The 14233-nt window shown below is 50.6% G+C and overlaps 1 protein-coding gene across 1 annotated transcript in view; it reads right to left on the bottom strand.

Annotated features, from left to right (window-relative positions):
• The window catches only part of NSG2 (neuronal vesicle trafficking associated 2), a 31946-nt gene extending 19843 nt beyond the window's left edge, over positions 1 to 12103 (bottom strand). Inside the window, exons 1-3 of the mRNA XM_054568604.1 lie at positions 11948 to 12103; positions 10950 to 11099; positions 535 to 618 (exon numbers count right to left, since the gene is read on the bottom strand). Coding sequence (XP_054424579.1) covers positions 535 to 618; positions 10950 to 11078 — 213 coding nt within the window. The 5' untranslated portion in view covers positions 11079 to 11099; positions 11948 to 12103. The remainder of the gene's footprint in view (positions 1 to 534; positions 619 to 10949; positions 11100 to 11947) is intronic.
• Positions 12104 to 14233: the final 2130 nt, after the last annotated feature.

Genomic DNA, 14233 nt, shown 5'->3' with positions numbered 1-14233 from the left:
CCCCGAGGCCTCCTTTCGCGCCCCCAGAGCATGCTTCATGGCTCCTTCCTGCGGCTCCTCCCAGGGGCACGCACTTATCAGCTCTCCTAGCGACCCCTCCGCCAGGAAACAGAGCGGCGCCCGTTCGTTTGGTCTTTCTACTACATCAGCTTTTCTTTCCCTTTGCCTTTATCGCATTTTGTTGCAACCATCTACTGACTAAAACTGGAATTCCTTTCCACGTTTTCACCACATTTCCTGGAGGTCGTGACGGAAAGGCAGAGAGATGGGGATGGGAGGAAAAAGAAGAAACGAGATACATTCAGCAATTATCAAATTATCTAAACAGAGGGGAGTTCAGGTCATCCTCGAAAGGCAGAGCCCCTGCTATTTGATTAGACTTAGTGACCCAGGTGCATGGTTCTAAGAAATGGACCCAGAAATAGCCCGCGTCGTTCCCCACTCTCCAGCGGGCCTGTTCCACCAGCGCAGGGGGTGGGAGCCGGCTTGGCCGGCCTTACCTTTCGCTTTCTGTCACACCACCAAGACACTGACCGTAAATTCGGCGATTTTCGGCACCCGGAACTTCCCTTTGTTCTTCTGTTCAGGCTGATACTCCGTTCTTGTCTTCACGATCACCTGAAACGTTCGCCCAGTGTTAGCACGTGTGGAGACTGGAAACACTTCTCTTTCCTTTATTTTGCTAACTAGAATTTATTATATGTGGCATAAAGTCCATCCCTCTCAAACACATGCAAGAAACTAGAAAATTCAAATTACCCATGACACGTCCCCATTCCAACAGAGACAATCATAGGCAACGATTTCTGTCACGCCTTTCCAGATGTTTTTATATGCAGGTATTATGTATACTTGCTATTTATGCAAAAATATATATCCTGTTTATGATGGATTTATAGTCTATAAATTATAACCTGCTTTTATCATACAACACTATACTAACATTTTTTTGATGTAGACAAATATGTGGTAGTATTTTTGCCTTTAAAAAAAGATTTTATTTATTTAGTTTTAGAGAGAGGGGAAGGGAGGAAGAAAGAGAAAGATACATTGATCGGTTGCCTCTTGCACGCCCACAACCTGGGGACCTGGCCCGCAACCCAGGCACATGCCCTGACAGGGAATCGAACCAGCGGGACAGCACCCAACTCACTGAGTCACACCAGTCAGGGCATATTTTGCCTGTTGCTGTAGCATAATAGTCAGGGTATGCATATATTACAATTAATCTGATTACTCTCTATTGTTGAACGTTTAGATTGTTTCCACTGTTCGAGTTACACAAACAAGCTGTGATGAACATCCCGGAGCTCAGCCTTTGCACATATACTTAACTCCACTTTGATTTAGGGATTTCCGCAAACAAAAACACAAAGGCCTATTGAATCCACGTTACTCTTCCAAAGCCTGAATATCTTGCAGAGGCGGCTGCCATCTCACCGAGATGCGCTGTCAGCCTGCCGAGGCGCTGACGGAACCCTGCGCCCTGCGTGGGCGGCCGGGAGGGAGAAGCCGCCTGACAGGCAGCGCTGCTGGGAGCCGCCGTGCAGTGGGGAGCACGGAAGCTGTCCAAGCCCTGGGTCCCCGCCTGTGACATCCGGAAGGTGACCCTAACGGAACCCCTATTGCACGAGTCAGTGCGCCCTGTGAGCTGGGAGCCTTGGGGCGGTGACTGCCCGGGCCTTTTATGGTTGGCGGCCTCTAAGATACCAAGGTCAAAAATATATATAACTTGTAGAGTATTTGTTCCTATAACTTCTAGGTTTCCAACATATAAATCATTTGTGATATTTATAATATAAGTAACATTTCTTTTTAAAGTACTCCACTTGTCATTTGCAGGAAAGGGCGGGGGTGCAGAGTTTAGGCAGCACTGGGGTCGGTCAGAGCCTCCCAATCCACGCCCTGCTGGCCTTGCACGCCTATGAGAGGTCGCTGGGTGACTTTCGAATGGAAACAGTTCTTTCGCCTTCAGAGCCTCATTCCTCAAACCACCACGTCAGACACAGGCCAAGGGACAGGTGGGCACCTGACCCCGTGTCTGTCCCCCGTCGTCTGCTCCTCTCTGTAGCCCGGCCACGTCTCCCCCAGAGCAACCCAGGCTGCGACAGGAAACCTGACCGTCACCCCCGTGAGAGCGCTCTCTTGTTGGAACCCCATCTCCACACCCACAGCGGGCCTTTGCCCACCTGGCCTTTGCCCCCCTGCCTGGACCGATCGCCCTCCCTGACCTCTCGGCGGCCTGGGCGGGGCTCGCCGCCCGCTCCCGCTGGAGACGCCCTCCACCCGGCGGTCTCCCCCTTGGTTCTCCGCCTGCTCGCCGACCAGCCCGCCTTTGCTGGATCTCGGGGTTAGCATCCCTCAGGGCCAGGTCGTGGGCACTCTTCCCCCCTTTCCCAGCCCCCGCCCCGTGAGGGCTCTCACCCCCATCACTTCCAAGTCCGTCCGTAGCCCCACAGCTCCCACCTGCACACCTCCAGTTCCCACCGCGCCTGGCACGCAGGCTGCCCCGCTGACAGCCGCCCTCGGATCAGCGCACCTGAATGTGTCACGTCCATGGCAAAGCCCGTGGGCTCCCTGACCCACCTGCCCCTCGACATTTTCTTCCCCACGTGATGCCGAGCTCAGAAAATAGCAGCACTTTCCTCCACATCATTTATGTCAGATCACATCCAGGAATCACCCACGACCCCCCCGCCTCCCCCTTCATTCCCAAATCCATTCCATGCCCAGCTTCTGCTTCCTCAAGAACTGCTCCTGGGGTGACCCGCTTGTCCGGTTATGCCTCTGCCACCCCAGGAACATCAGCCTCTCTCTGGGAGCACGTGCCCAGGGGGCCTCGTCTACCTTCCTGCCTCTCCAAGCCCGGGGGGGGGCGCTCTCGGCACCGGGTGGGGCAGCATACACCAGCCGACACTCTGGAGATGCCCGGAGGCTGGCACTGTGGGCAAACTACAGAGAGGTGGTTCTGGGTGGCCAGAGAACAGGACGGGGCAGCGGGGAGCAGGCAGAGGCTCTGAATGGCACACCGCGCACCGTGGAGATGAACTTAGGGTGGCGAGGAGCAGAGGAAGCGTCCTGAAGCCGAGAAGGGCTGTCCAGATGTGCATGGCAGGCGGGGGCGGGGACCCTGCCACAGAGAACCTCGCCGGCCAAAAGAAGGGAGCAGAAAACCCAGCCCTTTGGAGTTCCTGGAATCGACCCACTGTGGGGCGTGTCGCGGAGCTCGGCGTTCTGTTCTTGCGGAGAGGAGCCAAAAACTGTCCCTTTCCATTAAAGGAGATACCATAACAGTCACTTTTTTTAGTGCTATGAAGGGGAAAGCATACGGATGTTAGCCAATCGTTATTAATTGGACCTTGGAGGAATCAGCTTGCATAAGCAAAGAAAGAGAAGAGGAAATAAATTTGCAAAGAAAGGCTCTGCTCTCAGCAGCTAGAAAAAAATGGAGCAAAGCAGAGCCCCGAGCTCCTTGAATAATCACAGAATTGGGGGCAGAAGCGAAGAGAGGACAGAAAAAAATTCTACTGCCTTTATTATTCAAAGGGGGGGCGGTGAGAGATATTTGGAAAAAATGAAACTCCAGATTTTCAAATATCACTGTGGATTTGGGCAAAGAAATAAATTTGTTTTCTTTTCATATTTCTGTATCAGTTCACATGGTCCTGTTGGTGGCTGATATGAAGAACATCATTTAACATAATTGTGAAATGATGGCATTGTGGAAATGGAATAAATTATTCATCCTGAAGGGACCCCTTGGCTGGATATATTCCCCGTCTGCTGGCAAGGCCAGATAATACATGGTGGTTCAGATGGTGCAAAGTACAGATCATAAAAATTTAAAATACTACTTCCCGGGATTATCAATAATGAAGAGGTTCCCACATGGCGAGGCCCCGGGATTGGCAGGAACAATAAATAAAAGCGCGGTAGTGCTGACAAGAAGCAAGATTGTATTTTTATGAGCTGGACTTGCATGGCCGTAAACAGAGGGAAGCGGCACCCTCGGCTCATCCCGGCAGTGGCGGCGCAGAGAGAAGCTCAGAGCAGGGCAGAGAGGGGCCGGCGGCTGAGTGCCTACTATGTGCCGGGCGCTGCGCTGGGGGCCCGGCTCCCTCTCCTAACTCCCCCTGCAACCTTCTCTCCGATGCTCGCATCTCCCCTTCAAAATCATCGTTCTTCCCATTTTTCAGGTGAGGAAATTGAGCCTCAGAGAGCTGTCACTGACCTGTGATCAAGTGACTCGTAAGCGGTTGCGGTGACAGTCAAGGTCAAGGTTCTCTTGCTCTTTTCTGTCCGTTTCTGAAAAGGGGGTGCCCGCCCTGTGCCCGGCACTGGGCCGGTTGCCTCGCTCCTACATCGCAGCCCACCCTCTCCACACGGTGGGAGAGGGGTGGTCATCCCATCCTACAGGCAGGGGCACAGATGGCCCCACCGCCCGACATGGCCACGAAGAGGCAGAGCCAACCTGGAACCGGGGCTTCTGGCCCAGATCCAAGTGCCACCCGCTGGTGAGGTCATCACTCAGGAATCATTAAACGACAGCTGTGTGGCAACGGGCAGTGGGGCGAGATGAGGGAGTGCCCGGGGGTCTCTACCAGGGGCTTCCAGCTCCTTCTGCTCTGAGCAGAGGCTGCTCCCTGGGCTGGAACCGCTGTCCGGGCCCGCCACCTATGGTCCCGAGGCTCGTCCACTTCACCCCCCGCGCAGCTCGGCTTGCGGCCAGGACCAGCCACTGCGCTCCCGGGAACAACGATCCTGGGGCTGAAGTTCATGACGATGACAATAGTAACAGCCTTGCATTAAGCGTATACTCCGCACCAGACACCGTGACAAACATTCGATGTGTATTGTGTTTTCTTATTTCACCCCATGAACAGTTCTCAGAGGAAGATATCGTTCTCATTCTAACAATGAGAAATTGGGGGCTCAGAGTGGTGAGTGAACTTGCCCGGGATCACACAGCAAGTGATGGGAGTTAGGATTCAAGTCCAAACAGCGCTGCTTACGCCTCCCTCGACATGCTTGGACCCTCCTCACTCCACGTGGCCTCTCCGTGTGTGACCGCGAGCAAGTCACTTAAGCTCTCCAAGACTGTTTCATCATCTGGGAAACTGGGGCGATTTTAGTTAAAAAACAGAGAACTTGATACATGCTCATGGTAAAAAGTATTAAAAATATAGCATAAAATTCTTAAACGGTCCCACCCACCCCATCCCTACACCTTAAACATTTAATGGTTTTCTTGTGAGACTTTCCGAACTGTTTTATAAATTATAAGAATAAAACATACCCATGTGTCTCGAGGAATGGGATCACCATACGATACTCTTTAAAGTTGCCTTAGCTGAGCAATGCGTCTGTCGAGTTAGCACAAGCAAATCTGCCTCATTCTCAGTTTTCCACATCCAAACCCCAGACCTTGTTTAATCCACTCCTTCTCATGGAATATTCCTGTTGTTCCCAGTTTTTTTTCATATATATATGTGTGTGTGTGTGTGTGTGTGTGTGTGTGTGTGTGTGTGTATATATACACACCTTAATATCCTTGCAAAACTATACCCACAGGATACCTTCCTACCATCTGGAAGCCTGCCAATAAAATGGTACACATAGTTTACATTTTATAAACAATGTCAACGAACCCGCTGAAAAACATTGCGCCCAATTATATAACCAACAAGAGCACTCTGAGGCTTGCTTACTGATGGTGTTAGCAACACTAGGCAGTAGCAATTTTTTTTTTTTTTTGCCATCTGATAGGTAGAAAGTTATATTTTGTTTAAAATTATGTTTTTAAATTATAAGGGATTTTTAATATGCTTAGTGGTCATTTTAGAGCTGCTCGTCGGAACTGCCTGGTCAGACCTCTCCCCCAGCTCAGGGTGATTTATAATCTGCCACCTAAGAGCCTTGGAGAAGCCGGCCCAGGCGGCTCCGGGGGCTGGCAGCTGCAGGCACGGGCATTGCTGCCGCTCCCTGGGGGGGCGCTGGCGGGTCCCTGATCCTGTGTCTCATGGAGAAAAAGAAACTCCGGTGAAGCCACCGGAGAGGCCAAGAAAGGACACGGGACACCATAACAAGAGTGGCACCCCCTCGGCCAACCGTCCAGGTCCCCCCGTCCGGCCCCTGCACCCCTGCCTCTGAAACCCCATCCTTCTCAGCACATGTCGTTTTAACAAATGGCTTCCAAAAATGTCAACTTTAGGAGATATATTCCTGATGTCCAGTGGAGGAAAGGAAATTATATCAATGAGCACCATCTGTGTGTCTTTAGATAATTTTCATGTTTTTCCCTCACACTAGCCCCATTAGGTAGGTATTGCGTTCATTTTTACTGTTGGAAAGAACCAAAGCCCAGAGATGCTAAGTGACTTGCCTAAAGCCACACAGCAAATAAATAGCTTAGCTGGGATTTGAACCCAGGTCTCTAGAACCACAAAGTGCATGTGGTCTACCAGGCAAACTAAGAAGTGTGCCAAGCATCAGTAATCCATCTCCAAGTGCCTGCATTCCTTTCCTCCCACAGGCAGGTGAGCCAGGGTGTGTAAAGACTTAGTAATCAGCCAAAAGGAAAGGGACGCCTGCCAAGGGCCTGGCTGCCGGCTTGCCAAGTGCACGATCCACCTGGGGCCTCGCCAGCGTGGGGCGGGCCTGTCCGTGGCTGCTTCCTGCCAAGCTGCCATCCGCTCGCTCCCCGCACACCCCTCTGTGCAGGTCTCGGCTGCCCTGTTCTCTCGTGGCGCCTCCTAGGACAGCAGCCCCAAGACTGTTTCTGCATGTGTGGAATGGGGATAATAGTAGTGACCTCAGAGAGGACGTGGGGGGACCCCCGGGTCACTGTGGTCACTTAGATAAACAGAAGGCAGTGAGGCCCCAAAGGCATGTCCTGAAATTCGATGGGCCAGCTTCTCAAGAGCTTGCTCCCGTGGTCTGGAGAAGGCCACCCAGCCGCCTGGATTCTAGTCTATCCGCTTGCCTGCCAAGCGGAGGAACCACGCCCACCTTTAGGCTGGGCGAGGGGCAAGGGGCCTCGTTCAGCCCGCATTTCCCACCGCCCGCTGTGCGCCAGGACGGAGGCTACAGAGGTGGGGGCGGGGGAGGGCCAGGGCCTCGGGCTCAGTGTCACAACCAAAGATGTCTCCAGATATTGACACATGTCCCCCTGGCAGACAGAGGCCACTGCTTTAGATCGGTCTGACGTGCTGCTGTCCCAGGTACAAGGTGGGACGCGGTGGGAACGGGGGCCAGTGGAGCAGGCAATGAACGACTTGGAACACGAAGGTGAGGAGTTGTGGGTTGTACCCTGTGGGGACACCTGAAAGGGTTTCGCAGGGAAAGCACCTGGTCACAACTCTGGGGACAGTAGCTCGGGTACAGTGTGGAGGACCGAGTAGAGTGAGCGAGAGAAGAGGGGGGGCACCAACCAAGAGGCCTGCGCTCTCCCCTCGCAAGGCAGGCGCCACCTCCCCAGCACTGGGCTGGGTGAGCGCGCTGGAGGCTGGGAGCGCCCCGGGGGGTGGTCCCCGGCACCTCGGGGAGGAGCTGGCCATGGATGAGGGGGTGTGGAGTTTGAAGAAGCGCTCTCCAGAGGATGGGCGGGCTGTCTCATTACTGAAGGCAGTGTGATGCAGAGAGGAAATTGGGGTGTCAAGTGCACTGGGGTTCCAGCCCCAGACCTTCCACTCTATCTGTGAGTTTCAAGCAAGTCACTCCATCGATCTGAGCCTCAGTTTCCCCGTTAGTAAAACGGGATTGCTTGCGCCCGCCTGGTGTGGCTGCTGGGAAGGGAAGCTGGAACAACAGCTATGAGTGTCCCCTGCCGCCTGGCCCCAGCTCAGAGCAAGGACGTCAGACAGACGCGTGCTCTCCGTTTAGCCTCCAATAGTTTCCCCTGAAACTCGCGTCCCATACCCAAGAGAGTCAGCGGACGCATCTGAAGGTCGCTGTCGGTGTTGTGGTTGTCAGGAACGTCCTCGTTCCTGCCAAGCTCACTCTGCATTTTACATTTTCAAAAAAGAAAAACCATGATTGAGCACTGGGGTCAAGTTCTTTCTGACAACGATTTTAGCTTCAAACACTCGCAGACTCACTGGAGCCATATCAAAGAGCCAACGACTGTGCCAGACTCCCTTTGCCTTCCCTGGGCCCCGTGAGGGTGAGTCCCAGTGTCGTCAGTGCCACGTTACACACAAGGAGGCTGGGACAGTGTAAGAAACCTGCTCCATGTCACCGGACGAGGGAGGCTACTGATCAGTCTGTGATGGTCATTAAGCACTTGGAGGACCCCTTTGGCTCTGGAATGGGATTCACTTTTAACACATCAGTTCTAATGTCAGGGGAAAACCTTGGTTGCTCTTGTAAAGATTATAAAATCTAAATACCAGCACAGAAAATTGCTTATTCCATGTCCCACTCGGGAAAGAGAGAGGCCTAAGCAAAACAACTCAAATGAGTCGCACTGTGGGCTGGCAGCTGAGCTCAAGATCCAGCCCCAGTCTGTGGACTCCCAAGCCAGCTGGCTCCATGTTCCTGCCAAGATGGAAGCTTCTAGAACAATTCTGCCTGGGTTCTAGGTTCCCAGACATTGCCAGAATGCTTAGCAACTATGTGCTTTAGGAAGTTACCACTCAGTGCCTGAGTTTCATCATCTTTAAAAACCAGATTAAAGCAGCAATTTTCTTATGGGTCCTGTTATTATTAAAAAGGTGAAAGAAGGTCATGTGTGTGTATGTGTGTACATGTGGCTCAGAACAGCATCTAGCATTTAGGAAGCCCTTGAAAATGGCCATTACTATACTCTTACCATCAGTTTTATGCCAGGCCCTCTGCAAATGAAGCCACTTCTGTGTTCTGACCATTGGGAAGTAGCTGTGATTGTCCTCACTTCACAGAGGAGGAAACTGAGGTCCACCTGGTAGGAAGACTTCGTCATGAACATCAGAAGAAGGCTGTGTGATGTGGCCCTGTAGGGATGTGTTCCTTTGGGATTTGCATCTTTCAGGATGCATTGGTTTCCCTTTCCATGCAGGGCTACAATGTACTTATCCTTCAGGCTTTGGGACAGCGTTTTGGTTCACCTGGACTAGGTGCTCAGTGGTTATTGGGTCCGGCTCCTCCCTCAAGGAGAGAAGAAAACCCATGAAGGCAGGAGGATGGAGCGGGATGGAGGAATAAACAGGGACAGAGACCAGAGGATCGCTGGGTGACCTGCAGGTGTGTGTCTGGTGGGGGGAGAGGTGACCTCACCCCAATCCCCTTTCCTGGCACGCCTCTTGGGGACATGCAGATCCCTGTGGCTGTAGGCACTGGCTGAAAGGTAAAGTGTTTCCTGAAGCCTCACGAAACCTCAAGAGAATATTTCCACGTCCCCGCCCAACTTTCATTATTTCTGGGCTCACATTCCAGCATCACCACCCGCTCCCTCTGTGACCTTGGAAACTAACCAAACTTCTCGGACCCTTCACCTTTCACCCTTAAATGTGAGTGCATAATCCCGACTCCCAGGGGTAACATGTGTCTAGCACAGTGGTTCTCAACTTTGGCTGCACATAGGCGTCACCCGGAAAGATTTCATTAACTCTGATGCCCAGGTCTAACCTCCAGAGAGTCTCATTCAGTTGTTCTAGGGGGTGGCCTCAATTTCAGCGTTTGCAAAACCGCACCGGGCGATCCTGATATGCAGTCAAAAACTGAGCACCTCTGCTCTCCCCGCCCCAGACACCCAGTTAATACTGCCCCTCCACCTCGCTTTAGTGGTAATTGCCTGTTTGAATTTAATTCTTAAAGACCTTTTCTGTTTCGCAGTCTGGCTCAAGGTTTCTTTATTTCTGTCACCCCCATGCACATTCTCATATTGACAACCTCTGCACTTTCAAAACAGATGACTCAACCCCCAGCCAATCAGCCAGTCCCTTTATCCAGCTCTGGCTCCTCTTCTGTTCATCGGAGAGAGCCAATTGGTTAAGACAGACAATGCCCTCCTGGAGACACCAATGAGAGAATCAAACAGACAGGATGATCCATTGTTCACTCTTCAGCTAGGGAACTCCATAATTTGCCTCCAAATCTGCCTCCTCCAGTGTGTAAAAGCTCACATTAGAAAACCCCAGGTGTTCTCCGGTGGCTCTTAACCGGCAATGCTTCTCCCACCTGCGTCCGTGGGATGGCGCCCCCCGCCCATGCACACCTGTGTATAAATGCCCACCTGCGTCCCTCACGGACCACAGCCATGCAGGAGACGGCCCCTCAGTCGGGCACTCGTTTCCAGCCACACCTCCCCCAAAGACACTGCCCTGGCCGTGCTATTTCCCACGCGTGCCCTTTGCCTTAAATGCCTTTTCCTCCCATGTACTCACCTCTAAAAGCCAAATTCAAATGTCCCCTGCAGCAGCCTCACCTGCCCTCCCAGTCCCCCCGCCCGCAACAGAGTTTAGTTGTTCCCACCCCTCTGCTCACACAGCTGTCACCGTGCCCAGGGACAGTGTCCGCCACGGTGCGCCCGGTCCGTGTTAAACTGGGTAGGAATTTTGTAATCTTTTCATAACCAACTTCCAGCACCGGGACAGGCCCTTAGCAGGTGCTAACTAAATGCTTGCTGGACTGCTTCCAATCCTCTGTCCTCAGACCCATGCCAGTTGATTTTTGAAACGCCACCCCCAAATAATCAAGACGATTTTCTCAGTCACCATTTAGAAGCTCATTCATATTCCTCTGCTATGACAAAACTTTAAAAAAGAAGACATGGGAACCAAAATGAATAAACACTTACCATAAATCTGACATAACACAAGTGATGTCATGCCTCCGGCAGGGACAGCTACATTTTACAAGAAAGGGAGCGTCCTTGGCTGCCGCGGGGATGAGAGAGCTGGGGTGGCTCGCATGGCCACTTTATTTCCTGACATGGGAGGGGGTGGGGACGGGCCAGGAGAGACCTGCATTACCTTCTCCGGAGCAGGCAGCTGCAAGTGATTCACCTCGAGGGGAGTGATGAGGGGAACCGTCTGGAAGCCATCCTCCACGGAAGGCGGCTTGGCTCCCTTCTCGCCGGCGTTGCTGTTCAGCTTCACCATCCTTAAGCCTTTCTTCCCAACCTAGGCAGGCAGCGGGATTCCAGTTTCAGTGCGAGGGGAGGCAGGGGCAGAGAAAACAGCGCTAACAGCTCCGCGCGGGCGGCCCTCACTGTAGCGAAGGCATGGCTCCTCCGCTAGCTCTCCTGACAGGATTCCCATTATCCGGTAAAACTTCTGTAATCGCCCAAATACGCCATCTGCCCACAGGGCTCAACAGCCCTCAAATTTGGGAAACTCACACACAAAAAATATACAAGCTTTAAAAAAAATCCAAGACACTAGAACAAACGTAGGCATAGAATCTCAAGGAAAAGCTTTGCTTAGCACACAATTAAATCCCATTATTCTGGGTTGCCCTGCAGTATGGTAGAGCTCACCTTCCCGCCCTGCTTGCTATTTTATTCTACTGGTTTGTCCTCAGCAATCTCCCTAAAGCACAACAAATACACTCACCATCTCTATGGGTAGCGTGCCCTTTTACATAATATGTAGCTTGTTCAGGAGACACAATTTCATAAAACAAACCAGAAAACGACTGGCTGAAACCCAACCCTGTTATTCAGCCGTGGAATAACTCCATTTCCTCAATAGCAGAGGGCCTTTTTTTTTCTTCCATGGAAAGTTAGCAAGCCCCGTATTGCAAGATTGCCAACTAAATAAACAAATCACATTTATTCCTCTCCAGCCCCCTTAGAAGGCGAGCGGCGCTCCCACCCCACCCCCAGAAGGCCAGCACAGCTGATTGTCTCTTGTCAGTCCCCCAGAGGGACCGTTATTAGACAAAACAGGGCTGCTGTGGGGGTGAAAGGGATGGCGAGGGGCTGGAGGATATCGGGGAGTGGCTATAGCAGAAACAAATGCCTACTTACTGTGCTGCACTCTTGGGGATCAGAGCAGATTCCAGCCAATTTGAAGAGGAGGACGACGGCCAAGAGTCCTCCCTCCTCGGGCCGGCTCGTGGTGCTGAAAGGACAGCGCCTTGCGTGCGTCGGGATTGGGAGCTTCTGAGAGCCAGGCGCCCGCGAGCGAGCAGGGATGAGCCCCTGGCAGCGGCCCGCCTGCTCGCCTGCTCGCTCGCTCGCTCGCGCCCCCTCCCTCCGCGGACGGGCTCCCACACCATCTGGCATCTGGCACCACCTGCTGTTTCTCATGCATGGCCACAACCGGCACGGGACAAAACGGTTTCAAGAAAGTGGGAGGGATTCTGGCCACAAACACACACAAAATGTGATACATCCTAGAACAAGCAATCTTTGAGCCTTTAAGAAAAACTGGAAAAGCGCATTTATTGGGGAAAGGCGCCACCTCTGAACATCTCCCAGAACAATGATACTGTGAAACACAGTGGTTCGGCCCTTGCGTGGGGCTCTGAGCTGCGGAAAGGGGGAAAGGGGAGCTAATGTTGATTATCTCCCATGCAGGGGTGGGCAGTTGTCCAGGCTTTTTCAGACGACTTCCCTCGTTTGCAAGATGGGACTTCCAATAGCACCTCCAGGAGGGGCTGGTGTGAGACGGGAACGCGATAATGTGGGAAACGCGTTTAGCTCAGAGCAAGCAGTGCAAGAGCATCAACTGCAGTCCTCACAATGCCCCTGTGATCACACAGGTCACATGCGGTCACAGAGCTGGTAGAGCAGCAGGAGCTGGCATTTGAGCCCTGATCACTGCCACATGGTCCAAGTGGACAAGAGCATTTCTTGGAAGAAAGGAAGGGATCACTTCCAAAAAGTGGAAAGGAGTGCTGAGCACTCCAAACAACAGATATCTAGGTACCACCATACCCTGCAAGCAGGGTCCAGTTGATTGGCTTTCCTCTTGACCTTGTAACACACCCTTGAGTGTATGGCAGGGACCTGGATGAAACAAAGCAACACTCGTTCTTTTGAGCATCATAAGATAATTCTAGGTGGCTTTCACCATAAATCCCTTGTAAAGAATGGTTTTAATCACCTGTGGTTTTAGCATAATATTCTATGCATTGTATTCACTTAGAAATTTAATCGCTGTTTATTGTTTCCATGAATATAGTGTAGGAGTGAAAGACCCAGTCTCTGGAGGCAGGCTGTTTGGGATCAGTTCCCACTCCTGCCACTTGCTGGATTTATGACCTTGGGTAAGTGACTTAACCTCTCTATGCCAATTTCCTAATTGTAAACTGAGGACACTCTTGGGTTGTTAAAAGGATTAGGTGAGTTAATATGCATAAAGTGCTAGAACAACTGCAAAAACAAGTATCTACTATTATTCAATGATTAGATAAGCATTGTTTTAAAAAATCATCTCTTACATTAATCATTTTTTTAGTTTTCTAATTTATTAATTTGTACTTTTAAAAATATTTTCTTCTTCATTTCCTCATCTTTATCTCATTTTTCTCTTTTGAACTTTCTGGGACAAATATCTAGTTTATTGATTCGCCTTCTCCCTGTTTGATAATAAAAGAAATTAATGCTGTTACTTCAATTTCCCTCTGAAATAGTGCTGCTTTTCTAAAATTATCATTCCTCAGTTATTTTAGAACTTAAGATTTGCTTCTCTGACTCAAGAGCTGTTCAGTAAAATAAGGTTTTTTACATTTTAATCTCTAAATGCTTAGTTTTCATTGTTGCTAATTTATATCTTTTGAGACTAGTTTCTGGTTTTATTGCATGTAGTCCAAGAGTGTTTTCTGTATATTTTCTGCTTTGGGGAATGTATTAAATTTTTTCCATGGCCTAAGACATGAATTATTTCTGTTAAAGTTCTCTGAGCATGAAGAAATTATATTACATATATAGATTTTTATACCTAACTATTAAATCAAGTTTGTTACTTATGTTATTTAAATCTTCCATACCCTCATTGATTTTTTTTTTTACTTGCTTGATCTGTCAAGAAATTAGAGAAGGGCATTGTTATTTTCCATTACTATCGTGATATTTCTCCTTGCATTAAAGCTATGTTATTTGGTACACAATTTCATGATGTCACATCTTCTTGTAAATTTTGTTTTAAGGAATATAAAATAATCTGTCCCATTTAGTGTTTTGTAATTTGAATTCCTCTCCATCTAAAATACAGTTGCGAATCCTTCCTTCAGAGGTTTCTGTTTGTTCTTCCAAGCCTTTTAAAATTAACCCTGACAATGGTGTGCAGTGTCTTATACTCAGCATCAT

The sequence above is a fragment of the Pteronotus mesoamericanus genome, unplaced genomic scaffold, assembly GCF_021234165.1.
Source record: "Pteronotus mesoamericanus isolate MK-2021 breed Mesoamerican mustached bat unplaced genomic scaffold, CSHL_Meso_final contig_1, whole genome shotgun sequence".
NCBI classification, from domain to species: Eukaryota; Metazoa; Chordata; class Mammalia; order Chiroptera; family Mormoopidae; genus Pteronotus; species Pteronotus mesoamericanus.
Note: the sequence above shows the minus strand (reverse complement) of the source record. Positions and strands in the feature narration are given on the sequence as shown.